General features: G+C 62.1%; 1 protein-coding gene across 1 annotated transcript in view; it reads right to left on the bottom strand.

Moving 5' to 3' along the window:
• NOS3 (nitric oxide synthase 3) overlaps positions 1 to 18866 on the bottom strand; it is a 51034-nt gene that overhangs the window by 8517 nt on the left and 23651 nt on the right. The window contains exons 5-18 of the mRNA XM_074943590.1: positions 17370 to 17569; positions 16739 to 17320; positions 15931 to 16294; positions 13174 to 13301; positions 11966 to 12110; positions 10670 to 10774; positions 10300 to 10367; positions 9532 to 9648; positions 7235 to 7409; positions 6710 to 6842; positions 5653 to 5731; positions 5374 to 5561; positions 4336 to 4517; positions 2760 to 2970 (exon numbers count right to left, since the gene is read on the bottom strand). Of these exons, the coding sequence (XP_074799691.1) occupies positions 2760 to 2970; positions 4336 to 4517; positions 5374 to 5561; positions 5653 to 5731; positions 6710 to 6842; positions 7235 to 7409; positions 9532 to 9648; positions 10300 to 10367; positions 10670 to 10774; positions 11966 to 12110; positions 13174 to 13301; positions 15931 to 16294; positions 16739 to 17320; positions 17370 to 17569 (2677 nt within the window). The remainder of the gene's footprint in view (positions 1 to 2759; positions 2971 to 4335; positions 4518 to 5373; positions 5562 to 5652; positions 5732 to 6709; positions 6843 to 7234; positions 7410 to 9531; positions 9649 to 10299; positions 10368 to 10669; positions 10775 to 11965; positions 12111 to 13173; positions 13302 to 15930; positions 16295 to 16738; positions 17321 to 17369; positions 17570 to 18866) is intronic.

Here is an 18866-nt window from a genome sequence, read left to right as displayed (position 1 = left end):
TTGATTCCATTGAACCCATTCTAGCTCTCATCTCTATCTTTTTCCTTGTATGAATAAACCTTTAGATTCTAAAGGATCGGCAACAGCGTGATTTGTGGGTAAGATCTGACTTGTGTATTGACTGGGGTCTGGGGCTTGGTCCTTCAGGATTGAGAGAACCTTTCTTCTTTTACTGGGATGTTGGTTTTCATAACCATTCATCCCCATAACGAGTGGCCCTGGTGGGGATATTGGGAAACGGGAGTGTCTGAGGGAATTGCTTGTGTGACTTCTGGTTAGCCAGTGGGGTGAGACTGAAGTCCTCTCTGTCTGACTGGTTTGGTTTGCCTTAGAGGTGGAAAAACCCCATCCATGGGCTGTAACTGCCCTGCTTGAAGCACTTTGTCCTGAATTGGCTCTCTCCGTTGGGTCCCGCCAGAACCAGCCTCGTTACAGCGTTACATTAGCTCTCCTCCAGTCATTTGGTGGAGAAGCTGATTTAAATGATAGGTTACAGACTACAGTTAGGTTTCAGAGTAGCAGCCGTGTTAGTCTGTATTCGCAAAAAGAAAAGGAGGACTTGTGGCACCTTAGAGACTAACCAATTTATTTGAGCATGAGCTTTCGTGAGCTACAGCTCACTTCATCGGATGCATAGATGAAGTGAGCTGTAGCTCACGAAAGCTTATGCTCAAATAAATTGGTTAGTCTCTAAGGTGCCACAAGTCCTCCTGTTCTTTTTTTGAGGCAACAGTTAGTAGTCCTGCAATTATACATTTGAGTTCCTTCAGAACACGTGGGTGATACCATCTGGTCCTGGTGACTTATTACTGTTTAGTTTATCAATTTGTTCCAAAACCTCCTCTAATGACAGCTCAATCTGGGACAGTTCCTCAGATCTGTCACCTAAAAAGAATGGCTCAGGTTTGGGAATCTCCCTCACATCGTCAACTGTGAAGACCGATGCAAAGAATTCATTTGGTTTCTCTGCAATGGCCTTATCGTCCTTGAGTGCTCCTTTAGCATTTCGATCATCCAGTGTCCCCACTGGTTGTTTAACAGGCTTCCCGCTTCTGATCTACTTAAAAAAATTTTTTGCTATTACTTTTTGAGTCTTTGGCTAGCTGTTCTTCAAATTCTTTCTTGGCCTGACTAATTGTATTTGGCACTTCATTTGCCAGTGTTTATGCTCCTTTCTATTTTCCTCACTGGGATTTAACTTCCACTTTTTAAAGGATGCCCTTTTTCCCTCCCACTGCTTCTTTTACTTTGTTGTTTAGCCACAGTGGTGCTTTTTGGTTCTCTTACTGTGTTTTTTAATTTGGGATGCACACTGAGGCTGAGCCTCTATGATGGTGTCTTTAAAAAGTTTCCACGCAGCTTGCAGACAGTTCACTTTTGGCGCCATACCTTTTAATTTCTGTTTCACTAACCTCCTCATTTCTGTGTAGTTCCCCCTTCTGAAATTAAATGCTGCCGTGGTGGGCTGCTGGGGTGTTTTCCCTGCCACAGGGATATTAAATTGAATTAGATTAGGGTCACTATTACCAAGCGGTCCAGCTCTATTCACCTCTTGGACCTGATCCTGTGCTCCACTTAGGACTAAATCAAGAATTGCCTCTCCTCTGGTGGTTCCAGGACCAGCTGCTCCAAGAAGCAGTCAGGTAAGGTGTCAAGATGATGACACCTTTAACTGGGATGATTTAACTGGGAATTGGTCCTGCTTCGAGCAGGGGGTTGGACTAGATGACCTTCTGGGGTCCCTTCCAACCCTGATATTCTATGATTCTATGATTCTAAGAAACTTTAACTCTGCATCCCGTCCTGAGGTGACATGTACCCAGTCAATATGGGGATAGCTGAAATCCCCCATTATTATTGAGTTTTCTATGTTAATAGCCTCTCTAATCAACCTGAGCATTTCACAGTCACTATCACCATCCTGGTCAGGTGGTTGGTAATATATCCCTACCGCTATATTCTTATTATTAGAGCATGGAATTACTGTCCATCGAGATTCTATGGTACAGTTTGATTCATTTATGATTCTTACTTCATTTGATTCTACACTTTCTTTCATGTGTAGTGCCACTCCCTCACCAGCATGACCCGTTCTGTCCTTGCCATATATTTTGTACCCTGGTATTACTGTGTCCCATTGATTATCCTCGTTCCACCAAGTTTCTGCTTAGATTGTGGTTTTGCTTTTTTGCTTTGATCCGTTTGCTATCCCTTATAGTCACTTAAAATCTATCTTTTGTGGTTAATAAAGTTATTTTTGTTTTGTCTAAAACCAGTGTGTGGGTCATAACTTGGGGCAGAAAGCTGTGTATATTCCTCTCCACATTGAGGGAGGGGGCGACTTTCATGAGCTTACACTGTACAGATCTCTGGGCAGCGCAAGACAGTATAATTTTGGGTTTACCCTCCAGAGGGGTGCGTGCCTTAGGAACTGGGAGGTGCCTTAGCTGAGCCTTCCCATGCAGGAGCTGGTTAAAGAACCAGTGTGTATGTAGCTGCACCTGGGTGTGTTCCTACCTGTCTGTGTGCTGGAGCCTGGCAGAGGGCTTGGCAGGCTGGTCACAGCAGTACAGTGTAAAGGGAGCCCAGGCTGGTGGGTCAGGGGGCTCAGCGGTACCCCAGTTCCAGGTGGCACCCTGGGGAGAACCTGTCACAGGGGGTTGCTCACTCTGGCCGGGAGGTCATTCCCCTGGCCGGGGGGAAAGGGGGGGGCTCACCCTGGCTGGGGGGGTCATTCCCAGGGAAGGGGGGTGGCTCACCCTGGCTCTGGTAGGTCAGCACGGCCACGGTGAGGTGGATCTGGCCGGGGTGGGCGCCGGGCGCGGAGCTAACCGAGTAGTAGCGTGGCTGCAGCAGAGGGAGCTGGGTGAGCAGCAGGGAGGCGGGCAGCACCAGCGAGGGGAACTGCTCCAGCACCTGGCCCAGCGTGGGGCACCAGAACCACTTCCACTCCTCGTAGAGCTGGGCGTCCTGCAACGGCAGCCGGGCTGGGACCTGCCGAGCCCCGCATCGAGCCCCCCAGTGCTCTCCCTCCCCCAAGCCCCAACCACAGCCGGGCTGGGACCCCCCGAGCCCCCCAGTGCTCTCCCTCCCCCAAGCCCCAACCACAGCCGGGCTGGGACCCCCCGAGCCCCCCAGTGCTCTCCCTCCCCCAAGCTCCAACCACAGCCGGGCTGGGACCCCCCGAGCCCCCCAGTGCTCTCCCTCCCCCAAGCTCCAACCACAGCCGGGCTGGGACCCCCCGAGCCCCCCAGTGCTCTCCCTCCCCCAAGCCCCAACCACAGCCGGGCTGGGACCCCCCGAGCCCCCCAGTGCTCTCCCTCCCCCAAGCCCCAACCACAGCCGGGCTGGGACCCCCCGAGCCCCCCAGTGCTCTCCCTCCCCCAAGCTCCAACCACAGCCGGGCTGGGACCCCCCGAGCCCCCCAGTGCTCTCCCTCCCCCAAGCCCCAACCACAGCCGGGCTGGGACCCCCCGAGCCCCCCAGTGCTCTCCCTCCCCCAAGCCCCAACCACAGCCGGGCTGGGACCCCCCGAGCCCCCCAGTGCTCTCCCTCCCCCAAACCCCAACCACAGCCGGGCTGGGGCCCCCCGAGCCCCCCAGTGCTCTCCCTCCCCCAAGCCCCAACCACAGCCGGGCTGGGACCCCCCGAGCCCCCCAGTGCTCTCCCTCCCCCAAACCCCAACCACAGCCGGGCTGGGACCCCCCGAGCCCCCCAGTGCTCTCCCTCCCCCAAACCCCAACCACAGCCGGGCTGGGACCCCCCGAGCCCCCCAGTGCTCTCCCTCCCCCAAACCCCAACCACAGCCGGGCTGGGACCCCCCGAGCCCCCCAGTGCTCTCCCTCCCCCAAACCCCAACCACAGCCGGGCTGGGACCCCCCGAACCCTCCAGTGCTCTCCCTCCCCCAAACCCCAACCACAGCCGGGCTGGGACCCCCCGAGCCCCCCAGTGCTCTCCCTCTCCCAAACCCCAACCACAGCCGGGCTGGGATCCCCCGAGGCCCCCAGTGCTCTCCCTCCCCCAAACCCCAACCACAGCCGGGCTGGGACCCACGGAGCCCCCCCACATTCTCCCCATCCCCAACCACAACTGGGCTGGGACCCATAGAGCCCCCCACAGCACCTCCTATGCTCTCCCCCACCCCGCACGCAGCCCCCCACCTTCCCAACACTACCTCCCCGTGCCCCCAATGACAGGGCCCCCCTCGACAATACTAACCCCAGCCCCACCCAGAGCGCTGGGTTGGGAGCCCACGGACCCTCCCTCACCCCTGGCACCTGGCTGGCCCCTGGCCACCCCCACTCCATGACAGCGCTCCCCGAAGCCCCTCGCACCTGGCTGAGCCGCTGCAGCTCTTCCCGCTCGGCGCTGTCCTCCGCCAGCGTGGCCAGCAGCTGCAGGAGCTGGGGGCTGGGCGGGGTGGTGATGTCCAGGAAGAAGGTGAGGGCCTGGCGCAGGGTGCAGGGCGGCAGGCGGCTGAGGGGCACCCAGCTGGCCTTGGGGCTGGCGCGCCTGCCTGCAGAGAGACCGAAGAGTGGGGGGGCACATCTGCCCTGTGAAGCAGTGAACCTAGTCTGGGACAGGACCCCTAGTGATGCCTCAGTTTCCCTCTTTACTTGGCGTGGCTACCCCCTGGGTGCTCAGCAGGGGGCAGGAAGGATGTGCACCAGGCAGCTGGCAGGGTAGGAGTGGGTCACCAGGGACTGGCTGACACCTGCCCAGCTCGATGGCTGGGACGCACCCTTCTGGCGCCCAGCAGCCCTGAGGACGGGGGTCCCCGCCCTGCAGGGAAGCGGGGCCGAGGGACCGAGAGGTGTCGGGATCCCACCCTGATGGAGACGGAGCAACACAGCCTGAACTGGGTCCAACGCGGCTTGGCCGGCCCTGGCCCAACCCCTCTGTTGGCCTGTGGGCGTCAGGGTCCATAGCCGGGTGCCCGATGCAGCGCTGCTGGGGTGGGCTGCCCAGGGTCAGCGCAGACACACGGGGAGCATCGCACCCGGTGGGGCCCAGCACGGCCTCCCGCAGGCCTCGGGCCAGGAGCACGGAGCGAGACGGGGCAGCAGGAGGCCACGGGGCTGCCCTAGGGAACGGGGGGTCTGCTCAGGGGTCCGTGCCAAGGGCTGGTGACAGGCTGGGCGCAGACCGGCCATGGGGGATCTGTGACAGAACCCGAGCTCGGCTGCCATCGGGGGCAGGCCCCCACGCGCCCGACCCACATGGTCGTTTTGGAGGGAGCAACACAGAGAGTCAGAGCAAAAGGGGGCCCTAGCTGCTGGATTCCTCCCCGCCCCCCATGGGATCCCCCAGGCACTAGCCCGAGGGTCCCTGCCCCCAGCGCTGGCTCTGGGGAGGAGCCCCTCGCCTCTCACCACTGGTTGCCTTCTCCAGGAACTCCACAGCCACGGGCTCCCCGTCGGGGGGCGGGTCCTCCACGCGCTGCAGCAGCTCCTGCACCAGCTCCGGGCGGTTGGCGGGGAAGATGCCCACGTGGTCCCCGGGCAGGTACTGCAGCTCCGGCTGCCCAGCCGTGTCCAGGCGCACCAGGATGGTGGAGCGGCTGGGAGGGAGGGAGGTGTCAGAGTGGGCCCCAGCGCCAGGGGCGGGGGGCTCCCAGCGCCAGGCAGGGCGGCCCTGGGCGGGGGTCTCACCTGGACTCCTGGCTCTGCAGGTTCTGCACGGAAAGGACACGGCACGGAAACACCCTGCGCTTGTGCACGTGGGATAAACCTGCCAAGCAAGCAGAGCCCGGGGGAGTCAGTGGGGTCCAGCCCCCAGCAGGGGGTGCTGGGGGGGGGTGGCTGCTGGCGACTCCAGCCTCTGCCCCTCCCAGCAGAGGGTCTGGGGGATGGGGAGGGTGGGGCATGGGCTGGGGTCGGGGGGGGCTCCCAGTGACTCCAGCCCCAGCCTCTCCAGCAAGGGGCACTGGCTGGGGGGAGGCTCCTGGCTACTCCAGCCCCAGCCTCTCTCAGATCCATGGATGCCAAGGCCAGCAGGCTCAGCGTGTCCAGCCGGCCTCACCCTGCGTAACACGGGCCAGGGCCAGAATCCCAGAGCCGCGCTTAGAGCAAACGGCCGACCCCGGCTGAACACCGGTGGTGACGGAGACTCCACCCCGAGCCCGGCTCCGTCGTCCCCGCGGCTAGCGCCCCTCAGTGCTAAGCACGCGGCCCGGCGCCTGGCTTTGTCTCGCCTCAGCTTCCAGCCCCTGGCTCCTCTTGGAGCGCCTGCCGCCGGATCGGTGCCCCACCTGGGCGCCCCGGCCACGTCCGCACAAGCACTAGGGTCGGCGGGGGCGTGACCCCCGCGAGCGACGCGTCACCGGCAGCCGCGCCGGGGTGCAGAGCGCTGGGTCTCCCCGGCCTCGCCCCACGCTGGTCGGGGGCATTACGCTGGCGGGAGACCTTCCAGCGGCGCCGAGCCAGGGCCTCCCACACCGGGCCCCGCACCCGGAAGCGTGGCTGAGATGCTCCCCTCCCGGAGTCCGTCACCGGCCGGTCCCCACCCCTCAATCGCTCTCTTCGCCGCCCCTCCCTCTGGACGCGTGGCCCCCGAGCTGGAGCCGGGATCCCGGTCGCACCAGGGCCCGGCCGAGGTGACGGCCCGGGTCCTGCGGCCAGCCTCGCACGGGGGGTCCTGCCCAGCTGGTGATCGGCCCCCCCAGGCTAGCGCCCCCGGCAGGGCGCAGGGGGACTGGCCGGCGGGTACCTGTCAGCACGTCCGGGGACTCGGTGCAGACGCCCAGCTGGTAGTTCTGGAGCTTCCAGCTTCGCCGCGTGGTGAAAATCTCCCTGGCGGCCTCCTCGGCGTCGTCCCCAACACAGAAGGTGTCGCAGGCGGCCTGGGGGGGCGGGGGGGAGTCACTGGGAGCCCAGATCTCTGATGTCACAACCCCCAGACCCTGCGGGGGGGCCCAGAGCCCCAGTACCACCCCTGGGGGCAGCTGGCTGCCAGTGGGACCTGACCCGAGTGCGCGGCAAGGGGGCGCTCTTCCTTCCACAGCCGGGGGAGGAGACCCCGGGACCCTCCCCTATCCCCCACCTCTCCTGGTTCTGTGCCACCCTCGTCTCCCGGAACCCCAATCCCCCACTCCAGAGCCTGCCCTTCCCCTCCCCGTGTGCCCCAGTCCCCCTGTGCACCCCAACTCCCCCTGCACCCAGCCCCTCCCTCTGCACCCCATTCCCCTCTGCCCTTCCAGCCCCACTGCCCCTGCGCCCAGCCCCTCCCCCTCACCTGAAAGACCCGTCTGGCCCAGGTGCGGAAGGCCTCCTCCTGGGCACACAGCTCGTCGCCCTCCCCCATGGCCAGGATGCGCTCGCCCCCCAGCTCCTCCAGCCGCGTGTCCACGGCATGGGCGAAGGCACAGAAGTGGGGGTAGGCCCGGGAGCCCAGCCCGAAGACCGAGAACCTGGGGGGCACAGGAGACGGCAGCTGAGCCTCTGCCGGGGTTTTGCCCCGACCCCCACTCCAGCCTCACCAAGAGGGGGACCCCAGGGCCGAGTGGGGACACAGTTCACCCAGTCACCTCCCACCAGCCCAGGGGACACGCTACAGGACAGGGGGGAGCCCAGGGCTGGGCTAGCAGGGGCTGTGGGTCGGGAGTGAGGGGCACCGGCAGAGCTGGGGGGGACCCAGGGCTGGGCAAGCCGGGGCTGTGGGTCAGGAGTGAGGGGCACCAGCAGGGCGGGAGGGAGCCCTGCTGATCTAAGAGGCATTGGCAGAGGGGGCGCCATGGCTCTTGGGGAGACACTGAGAGTGGAGGGAGGGGCTGACCAGAATGCCCCCTGGCCCCAGTGTGACTTTCCCACTCCCATTCCCCGCCTGCTGCCCTCACCCAGGGGGGCGTTTCCCGGCCCTCGCTGGCTTCTCTGAGTGCCAAAGGGAATTTTCGGTAACATTTTTACAAACCCTATGTGTGCCTCAGTTTCCCCCGGAATTTGCATTGCTCCCCAGTGGGGGCAGAAGGGTTAACACTGTGCTTGGAGCTGAGCTGGGGACACAGGCGGAGGGGGCCAAAGGGGGAGTTGGGTGATATCTGTATGACACCTGCATGTGCCTCAGTTTCCCTCTTGTGACAAAGTGGGACTGTTCTTAATGTTTCCTCTGAATAGTGTGGGAGTGCCTCAGTTTCCCCTAGGCAGTTCTTAAGCATCTAGGTGGTGGGGTAAGGGTGTATGATCATTGTGGAGCCCTAGAGGGCAGGTGTGTGCAGGGGTCTGGACACAGAGAATGGCCGACACCCTGTTTCCTGGCAACTGATGGCCTGGGCCCTTCCCCCCTGCAAGGTGAGAGCTAAAGGGTTGGAGAACAAAGGAATCAGGTGACCTCCTGGCCCGGGAAAGGGACAAAGCCCAGAGGAGGGGGGGCTGGAGAGAGTTTCAGTTTGGGGCTGGCTGGGGACATGGAGTGAAGTGCAGACGTGGTTGTCTGGCTCACTGCCCCCGAAAATGGACCCGGCTGAGGGGTCCTGTTCTCTGCACCTGCAAGCTCTGTGTTAGACCATGTTCCTGTCGTCTAATAAACCTCTGTTTTACTGGCTGGCTGAGAGTCCCGTCTGACTGCGGAGTTGGGGGGCAGGACCCTCTGTCTTCCCCAGGACCCCGCCTGAGCGGACTGGCTGTGGGAAGCGAACGGAGGAGCAGAGGAGGCTGAATGCTCCGAGGTCAGACCCAGGAAGGTGGAGCCGGGGGAGCTGTGTGTCCTGCAGACAGGCTGCTCCCAGGAAGGCGACTGCCCCAGAGTCCTGCCTGGCTTCATGGGGAGCAGTTCCAGAGCATCGCCCAGGGACTCCGTGACACCTCTGCACTTTGCACTGTCACTGAAGGGTTGACCCTCCTGGGAAACCAGCGCAGGTGGCAGGGAACTGGGGGCTCCTGACAGGGGGCTGGAGCGAACAGGGTCTCGCAACCACCAGCTGAAACCGAGCCCAGCTCCACAGTACGTCCCCCAAGACAGAGACGTCAAGGGCCGAACCAGCCGTGCCTGGCAGCAGGAAAGCTCGGGAAGACGGGTAGTGGGAGGGAGCTGGGGCTGGTGCCGCTCGGGTGGCCCGGCGGGCACTGGCCTGCGGCTGGACTCTGGCCTCGCTGCACTGACCTAGGCCTGTCAGACTGGCCGGGCAACTAGTCGACGGCTCCCGGTTGGCACAAGCAGCCCAGGTGGTGCTGAACGTGCCCGGGACCATCACCCCCGGCAGGGCCCAGCACGGCCTCCGGCAGGTCCTCGCTGCCGGGGGCCGGAGAGACGGGGCGCTGGGGCGAAGGCCCAGATTGGAGTGTGGAGGCCACAGGCGGGTCTTTAGGGAACAGGGGGTCCCTGGGCCCGGCCTGCCAAGGGGTCATGCCCTGGAGCCCGGTGACAGGCTGGACACAGCTGGACCCTGCGGCTCCATGACACCCCCACCCAACAGACAAGGAAACAGGCAGCCCGAGCCAGTCGCTAAAAGGGGCAGAGCTGGGGCCGGACCCAGGTGTCCTGGCGCCCCTCGCCGTGGGCATGGTATGCCGGGCTGTCCCGCGGGCGGCGCCTACCGGAGCGTGCCCAGGGCCCCGGCGCTGTCCGTGTTGCTCGACTCCTTCCGCTTCTTCTTCCACGAGGCCACCAGCCCGTCGCTCTGCGAGACGCTGTTGAACCGGATCTTGTAGCTCCTGGGAGGGGACACGCAGTGAGCCCCAGGCCGGGCAGGGCACAGCTGGGCCCATCCTTCCTGCCCCAGAGCGGGAGCTGGCTGGCGTAGGGGGGCGGGGAATGGGGCGTGGGGCCGTTCCTCTCTATGGGGCAATGGCTCCAATCCGCAGGGGGGTAGGGAATGGGATGTGGGGCCTTTCCCCTCTAGGAGGCACCAGCTCCGATCCAGCCCCCGGGTGGGGGCTGGCTGGCGTAGGGGGGCAGGGCGTGGGGCCTTTCCTCTTTATGGGGCAATGGCTCCAATCCGCAGGGGGGTGGGGAATGGGATGTGGGGCCTTTCCTCTCTAGGGGGAACGGCTGGCGCAGGGGGGTGGGGAATGGGATGTGGGGCCTTTCCCCTCTAGGGGGCACCAGCTCCGATCCAGCCCCAGAGTGGGGGCTGGCTGGCTCAGGGGGCCGGGGGCCTTTCCCCTTTCAGGGGCGCTGGTGTGATGGGTGCGTTCCCCCAGTCCAAGGTTTGGAACGTACCACCCGCAGCCTTGCCCCAGGGCAGTGACACCGGCCAGCCCAGGGACCTCGCTAACCCCACTGCCCCGGGCACAGGGGGCTGCCTGCCCCAGGGGGTCCTGAGCACTGCCCAGAGCTGCCCCACACCTGGGGGAATCACTCACTTTTGTTGCTCGGGCTGCGTGGAGCTGACATAGGGGCAGGACATCTCCATCAGCGCCTTGGCAAAGCTCTGCCGGGAGAGAGGGGTCAGGGGCTCAGGCGGGCACCCCTGGACCTCTAGCACTGCCTGCCACCCCCAGGCACCCCCAACCCTCTAGCACTGCTCCCCCAGGCACCCCCTGGCCTTCTAGTGCTGCTCCCCCAGGCACCGACCCCCAGGCACCCCCAACCCTCTAGCACTGCCTGCCTCACTCCCTGGGCACTGACCCCCCCATCTTGGGCACCGCCCCGACCCTCTAATGCCAGCTCCCCACCCAACAATGGTCCGTAGCTGCTGGCCCCAAGACTCTGCCCCTTGGGGTCCCCCCTCACCTCGCCACTCTCCGGTGGGTCGCCGTTGCCGAAGGTGCTAGTCACGACCAATACCAGGGTCTCATGCTCCAGGCTGACAATGTCGTACTCGTCCATGCAGACAACCTAGGGGATGACACTGGGGGGGTCAGTGGGGCTGGGGGTGCAGGGCCGCGGAGGGGGCCGATGGGCACTGCTGTGCCTGTCTCCCGCGCGGGGCAGGCAGGCCGCACGCTCCAGGCTGAGGGGAGGGATCCCTCTGTCCCCACCCATGCGGAGCCGGTGGAACTCCCTGCCACAGGGTCTCGCTTGGGCCAAGGGTTCAGGCACGGTCAGAGCGTCGGACGTTGCTGTGGATAACGAGAGCGTCCATCCGGCCGGGCTGCCTGCGACAGCACTGGGCCGGCGTCCGCTAGGGGCTTGGGGGGTCTCCCTCTGGGCAGGGTCCCTTGGAGCTGCTGGGCCTGGCCCGCTAGGGGTCCAGGGCGCCTCCCCTGGGCTGGTTATTCCGTCACTGACCAATAGGGGTCTCCCCACCTCCTCCGGAACAGCTGGGCCAGGGGGCTACAGGGGCCTGGGGGGGAGCCGCCAGCAGTGCCTGGGTTCCCAGAGCAGGGATGGAACCCAGGCGTCCTGGCTCCCAGCCCCCCTTGCTCTAGCCCCAGACCCCACTGCCCCCCAGAGCCGGAATAGAAGCCAGGCGTCCTGGTTCCCGGCCCCCTCCCCCTCTGTACCCACCAGACTTTGCCCCCGCCGAGCTGGGAAGAGAACGCAGGAGCCCTGACTGCCGGATGTTCTGACCCACAAATCCTTCCTGTGGGTCGCACTGTGCTGGGGGCGTTTGGGGGCCTGGGGCAGTGACAGGATCCTGGGAAACCAAATGTGGCAGGTTCCCCTCCCCATCTGAAAAGCATTTGGGGAGATGGGGGGACCCAGCAAGGGGCCAACGCGCCAGCCACAGCCAGCCCCCCATCCTCCTCCCACCAGCCTCCTGTCCCCCAGCTCCCATCCTCCCCCAGACCCCCATGTGCCCCCCACCCACCCCAGCCAGCCCCCGTCCATCCCCTGCCCCACAGCCAGCCCCCTGCTACCACCCCCGGCAGCCCTCTCCTAGCCCAGCCCCCCCCCACCCCAGCCAGGTCCTCTTCGTTCCCCCAGCCAATCCCCACCCCATACCCCCCTGCCAGTCCCCCTCTCCCCCAGCCAGCCCTCAACCAATCCCCACTAACCCCCACCCACCCCAACCAGCCCCCCCATCCTGCCCCTGGCCATTACCCCCAGCCCCCCAGGCAGTACCCTGCAGCCCCCCAGCCCCACCTTGGGGTCGAAGGCGTGCCGGAACAGCTCGCCCAGGTTCCAGGCGTAGGTGCGGGACTTGCCCATCTCGGTGGCGTACAGGATGGTGGCCTTGACGCGCCGCGCCATCACGTGGACCATCAGCTTGGCCGAGATCTTCACCACGCTGGGGGGAGGCCGGAGAGTGTCACCATGCCCTCCCCAGCCCATGCCCAGCGCCAGCTCCTTCCTGCAGACCCCAGCCCTGGGCCCCTCCCGGGCCAGGGCTCGGAGCCAGCTAGGGCAGTGCCGGGCAGCTGGGCACTACGGCTACAAGCCGCGGGGGGCGGGGAGGAGGGAGAGGAGACAGTGATGGGGCAGGATATGGCCTCGGGGCCTCTGCCATAGGTTGGCCCGGGCAGAGCTGGCCAAGGCCTCTGTCAACCCCCCCAGGTGCTCTCTGCAGCCCCAAGCCCCCCCCATGCCCGCTCAGGGGGGTCAGGGATGCTGCAGCTCCTGGCGCCTTGAAGCAGCTGGCCATGCCCAGACACGACATGCCCTGCTGCTCCTGCCACACCTGGACACGTCTTCACACCCTGCCAGTCCCGCCACGCCCAGACACATGTATCCACACCCTGCTGGTCCTGCCACGCCCAGACACATGTATCCACACCCTGCTGGTCCTGCCACGCCCAGACACATGTATCCACGCCGTGCTGCTCCTGCCACGCCTGGACATGTCTTCACACCCTGCCAGTCCTGCCACGCCCAGACACATGTATCCACGCCCTGCCAGTCCTGCCACATCTGGACACACAGCTTCACACCCTGCCAATCCTGTCACGCCCAGACACGTGTATCCATGCTCTACCGGTCCTGCCGCGCCCGGACACACATCTTCACACCCTGCCAGTCCTGCCACGCTCAGACACGCGTCTCCAAGCCCTGCTGGTCCGGCCACGCCCGGACACCCCTATGCACAGCCCTGTGGGGGGGGGTTAAGGGATGGGGGTAGGGGCAGTGCAAGGGGTGGGGCCAGTGCAAGGTCCCGGGACCGAGAAGGGGAGTTCTGAGGGGACGGGCTCTGCCCTTTCTCATCCCTTACACTCCCACCTTCCACCCCAGGGCCCTCACTCCCCCCACCCCCACCCACTCACGGTCCCCTTACCCTTCCCACCCATTCCCCCCACTGCTCATGCTGCCCCTCCCCCTCCCCTTGTGCCCCACCCCGAGGCCAGGCTGGCACCTACTTGGCCACTTCTTTGAAGGTTTTCTTCCTGGTGACGCTGGTGCCCTTCGAGGTATAAACCTTCCAGGCGTCCGGCTGCAAAGGAACCAGCCAGGTCAGCCCCGGCCAGCCGTGGGGAGGAGGCGGAGAAGGGGCCATTCAGCCCACCAGGGCCTGGGACCAGCCACGCCCGACGGTCCGGAGGGCGGCCAGCCCCACTGTGCAGGAGGATAGGAAGTGGAGGTGCTGGGGGGAGTCCCTGGTGGGGGGCTGGGCCCGGGTGGGGCTGCCTGGGAAGGAGAGGGTGTGTGTGGGGAGATGTGATCCCTGGGATGGCACTGGGGGGACTGGGGCAGTGGTGATCCCAGGGGAGCAGGGGGAGGAGCGATCCCTGGTGGGGAATGGGGGGAGGGACGATCCAGGCACGGCCGGATTAAGTCTCCTGTGGGCCCGGGGCTATTACATTTTCCGGGGCCCCCTCCCCCCGTATACAAGTCTTTTTCCTAATGTAAAACAAAATGATCGCCGTTGTGGCGTCGAGGCTCGTAACGCTCTACTAACCCCGCCTGCAACGAACATAAAGCCGTTCCCTGCTCACATTTCAGTCTTAAACCACGCACAATGCAGTTAATTCAAAATGGCCGACTTCGTACCTTAGAGAAAACGGTTTCTCACTCCTCGTAACGGTTGTTCTTCGAGACGTGTCGTTCACGTCCCTTCTGATCAGGTGCGTGCGCGCGTCCACAGTAGCCGGAAGATTTTTCCCCATGCAGCAATGGTGGGGTCAGCCTGGGGGCCCCCTGGAGTCGTGCCTTCACGGCGCCCAGTATCGAGCCCTGCCGACCCGCCACCCCCTCAGTTCCTTCGCGCTGGCCGCTCCAACAGAGGGAGGGTGTTGGAACGGACGTGAACAACACACCTCGAAGAACAGTTACGAGCCGGTGAGTACCCCTCTTTTATTACCACGCACTCTCGAATGCTTGTTCCCGCCCATTCCCATCAGCTGACTCTCAAGCCCAAATTCAGGGGGCAGGGTCGGAGTCGTCCACTGACTGGAGCACGGCTCATCCGCAGGCCGCATCGCCTCTGGCCCGCTGGGTAATCGCATCGCGCGTGGTGAAGGTGTGGATGGAGGAGCACATCGGTGCCCTGCAGATTTCCTGAGTGGGAACCTAAGCCAGCAAGGCTGTTGATGAAGCCTGAGCCCTGGTGGAGTGCGCAGAGATTGGGGGTGTGGGAATCCCCGCCGGGCTGCAGCACTTGCGGATGCAGGACGTGATCCATGACGAAATGCGCTGTGATGACACAGGCAGGCCTTTCATTCTGTGCACCACCGCCAAGAAGAACTGGACCGATTTTCTGAATGGCTTCGTCCTCTCGATGTAGAAAGCGAGTGCCCTGCGGACATCTAGTGAGTGGAGTCTCTGCTCCTGCCGCTAGAATGCGGCTTAGGGTAGAACACCGGGGGGAAGATGTCCTGGTTAATGTGAAACTGCAATACCACCTTCGGGAGGAAAGCAGGAGGAGGTCTGAGCTGCATCTTATCCTTATAGAACCCAGAATAAGGGGGCGCTGAGGTTAGGGCCCTGAGTTCAGACACTCTCCTGGCCAAGGTTATCCCCACCAGGATCACCACCTTGTAAGAGAGGTAGAGCAGGGAGCACTTTGCCAAGGGCTCAAAGGGGGTGTGGTGCTCTGTACCTCGGGGGAACACCCTACACCCCCAGGTTCATCTTTATAAAATGATTGTGTGGTATCGAATGCAAAGTTTGTCATGTCGGGCGTCTTCGGAAGGCTCATGATGTCCTGAGCGTGGTTGTTATAGTGATGTTATAGCTTGTAATTTCATGTATATAGTTATGAGGCTGAAAATGTGTCCTCACGGCTTAAAGCCAGCCCAGGCAAAAACTCTCCAGGAACAGAGGGGCAGTTTACTTCTCATCAGGGCATGTATGGGACAAACCCAGCCCAGCCTCACAGGAACAAAGGACACTGGGCTAGGTAGCAACAAAAGAATCTGTTAGACTCTCGAGGGAGTCACCCCCCTTCCCTTGGTCAGTTTGGGACTGCGATGAGGTAATGCTCACCTGACTGTGAAGCGGGGAGGGCAAAGCCAAGAGGGAAGAAAGGACATGATAAAAGGGGGAGACATTTGCCATGCTCTCTCTCTTCTACCTCCATCTACAGACACCACCACCAAGTGACTGAACCGCTGAGCAAAGGGGAGAGCCTGGCCGAAGGGCAACCAGCCAGCCTGTGGTGAGAAGCATCTAAGTTTGCAAAGGCATTGAAAGGTCAGTTTAGGATGCGTTTTGCTTTTATTTCATTGGACCAAATCTGACTTGTTATGTTTTGACTTATAATCACCTAAAATCTATCTTTATAGTTAATAAATCTGTTTATTCTACCTGAAGCCGTGTGTTTGGTTTGAAGTGTGTCAGAGACTCCCCTTGGGATAACCAGCCTGGAACATATCAATTTCTTTGTTAAATTGATGAACTCATATAAGCTTGCAGCATCCAGCAGGCATTACTGGACACTGCAAGACGGAGGTTCCTGGGGCACTGGAGATATTGTCTGGTGTCATTTGGTTGCACAATCCAAGGAGCAGGTTACATGCCAGAGGCCGTGCGTGAACAGCCCAGGAGTGGGGGTTCTCCCAGCAGAGCAGGGTCAGGCTGGCTCCCAGAGTCAAGGAGTGGAGTGACCTAGCAGATCACCGGTCCGGATAACACCAGAGGGGAACATCACGGCGGGGTCCTGTGAGTCTAGACAGGACCAGGTTGAGGTCCACTTGGGTCTTGGAGCGGCCCTTGATCAGCCAGTCATCGAGGTGCGGAAACACCTGTACTCGGTGCCTGCGCAGAAATGCAGTGACAACTGCCATGCACTCAGTGAAGCCTCGAGGTGCTGCTGACAGGCCGAACGGGAGGACCGGAAATTGGTAGTGGGTGTTGTTCACCATGAACCTGAGGAACTTCCTGTGGGGCTGGGTGATGGCGATATGAAAGCATGCGTCCTTTAAGTCGAAGGCAGCATACCAGTCTGCTGGATCCAATGAGGGAATGAGGGAGGCCAGAGAGACCATGAGGACCCTGAGTTTCTTCAAGAACTTGTTGAATTCTCGCAGGTCCAGGATGGGCCTGAGGCCGTCTTTGGCTTTCGGTATTAGGAAATACCATGAATAGAAGCCCTCGCCCCTGTGTTCCTGAGGAACCTCCTCCACTGCCCCTAGAGAGAGGAGCGACTGCACCTCCTGGATAAAGAGCTGCTTGTGAGAAGGGCCCCTGAAGAGGGACAGGGAAGGGGGGTGGAAGGGCAGGAGGGCACAGAATTGGATGGAGTATCCCCTCTCTATGGTGCGGAGGACCCAACGGTCTGAGGTGATCCGGGGCCATGCATGGTAGAAAGGGGACAGTCGGGGCGGGAAGGTAAGGCAGGGTGGATCCAGTCTTTGACGTGGTACACCGTCCTCAGCTGTGCTTTCAGAAGCCGGTTTGGGCCCTGATGACAGCTTGGGTTGTCCCGAGCCCTGGCCAGAGGGTTGACGTGGCCTTCTCCTGAGTGTGCTGTTTCTCCGTCTGGACCTGTCCTGGCGGTTCTGGTGACCACACTGCTGAGGAGGCTGAGGACGGAAGGGTCCCCGCTGCGTTGACGGTGTGTAGAGGCCCAGGGACCCGAGGGTGGCTCTGGAGTCCTTTCGGCTGTTTAGCCTCTGGTCCATTTTCTCCAAAAAGAGAGTCTCCCCGTCAAAAGGCAGGTCCTGTATGGTCTGCTGGACCTCATATGGGAGACCAGAAACCTGGAACCAGGAGCCCCTTCTCATGGCCACTCCTGTGGCCATAACTCTGGTGGCAGCATCTGCTCCATCAAGTGCCACCTGCAGGGACGCCCTGGCGATCAGTCTCCCCTCCTGGACCAAAGCCGAAAATTCAGCACAGGAGTCCGAGGGGAGCAACTCCGTGAAGTTAGCCATCGCCGAGCAGGCATTGTAGGAGTACCTGCTGACGATGGCCTTCTGGTTCGATATTCGGAGTTGTAGTCCCCCTGTTGAGTACACCTTTCGCCCGAATAGGTCTAGTTTTTTAACATCCCTATTCTTGGGGGAAGGGCCCTCAAAAACCTTGCCTCTCCTGCTGGTTAGCAGCATCCACCACCGGAGAGTCAGGCTGGGGATAGGAATATAGGTGTTAATAACCCCGGGAGGGCACAAAGTACTGGCATTCGTTATGCTTGGCGGTGGGTGGGAGCGAGGCCAGGATCTGCCACAGGGTCCTAGTCATGTCCGTGGTTGTCTTTATAAACAGTAAGGCGATACGGGAAGGGCCAGAGGGGGCCAGGATGTCCACCATAGGGTCTGCAGCATCTACCACTTCCTCTGCCTTAATGCCCAGACCCTGGGCGGCCCGGCGCAGCAACTGCCGTAACATCCGGGAGTCTTCCAGAGCTGGGGCTATGGAAGTGCCTGCCAGCGCCTCATCTGGTGAGGAGGAGGAGGAGGGCCACCAGAGGAGGTGGTTTGTTCTCTACCATCCCTACCCGAGGGATCTCGTGACCCCAGGGGGACTGTGGTCGGTCGGCCTGGTCCCCGTGCCGTGAAGGGTGCGGGTATTGGTGCCGACGTTGGGTCCCATGCCAGTGCCGGTGTAGACGCCTGGTGTAGCATCTGCGCCAGGATCCTCATGGACATGGCTGCAGCCAGCCGGTGCCGGGCTGTCGCTGGTGCCCCACACTCTGTGACAACTGGTGGCAGAAGTGGGATGTACTGCACCCCGTGGATGGCGCTTCCTGCAGTAAGTGACTGGGGAGCAGTAAAACGAAGGGGGATTGACGAGGACCAGGTGTGCTGAAGGCTCAGAGAGGGGCAGGGGGCGAAGGAGCTATGCTTAACCCCTGGGAGTGTGTGACCAGCGAGAAGGACTGTTGCAGTGACGGGGTCCCCCGGGAGAGTGCAGTGAGCGGTTCCAGGGGTGGAGGAGTCTGCCACTCGACCCTGGCAAAGAGGAGGTGACCTTGAGAAGGGCTGGCACACTAGGGGTTCTCCCTGGAAACCGTGGGGAGCTGAGAGCACACAGGCCTGTGAGTCCACAACAACGTGGGACTAGCGGGAAGATGTATAACCATCTCCTTAAGAGCGACCTGGTGGAGCTGTGCAGGCAGAGGGGGCTGCGCATTGGGTGGCTCACCAAAGAACAGCTGATTGCCCAGCTGGAGGAAAAGGATCGCTCAGAGGAGCCGATCCCTGTCTCTGTGGGAAGCAGCCTGGCAGATGCAGCGCCGGCACCGGTGTCTGTCCCGGCTGGGAGGGGTCAGACGGCTGCCGAGAGCACTCTGAGGCCCCTCCTACCAGTCACCTATGCCTAGGGGAGGGGCTGGAAGGAGCCCCGTGAATCCCAAGGAGGACACACATCTGGAACTGACCCTCCGAATGGAGGGATATGCCCACAAGTGGGCAGAGGGGGCCCATACGAAGGAGAACCTGGTTAACCTGATTGTACTGTATGAACAGTGCCCAACTGACCTGAGGCTGTGGTTGGGGGACAAAAAGCCAGAGAACCCGCAACACGCAGGGCAGCTGGCCGACGAGTTTGTGAACAGCCGGTCAGGGGGTAGCAGGGAGGAGTCCCAAAAGAACAGGCCCCCCCCGATGCAGAGAGAGAGTCACCATGGGGCCTCCCAGCGGGGAAATAGGGAGAACCCCCTCCCAAGGGGAAC

The sequence above is a fragment of the Natator depressus genome, chromosome 2 (genome assembly GCF_965152275.1).
Source record: "Natator depressus isolate rNatDep1 chromosome 2, rNatDep2.hap1, whole genome shotgun sequence".
NCBI lineage: Eukaryota > Metazoa > Chordata > Testudines > Cheloniidae > Natator > Natator depressus.
Note: the sequence above shows the minus strand (reverse complement) of the source record. Positions and strands in the feature narration are given on the sequence as shown.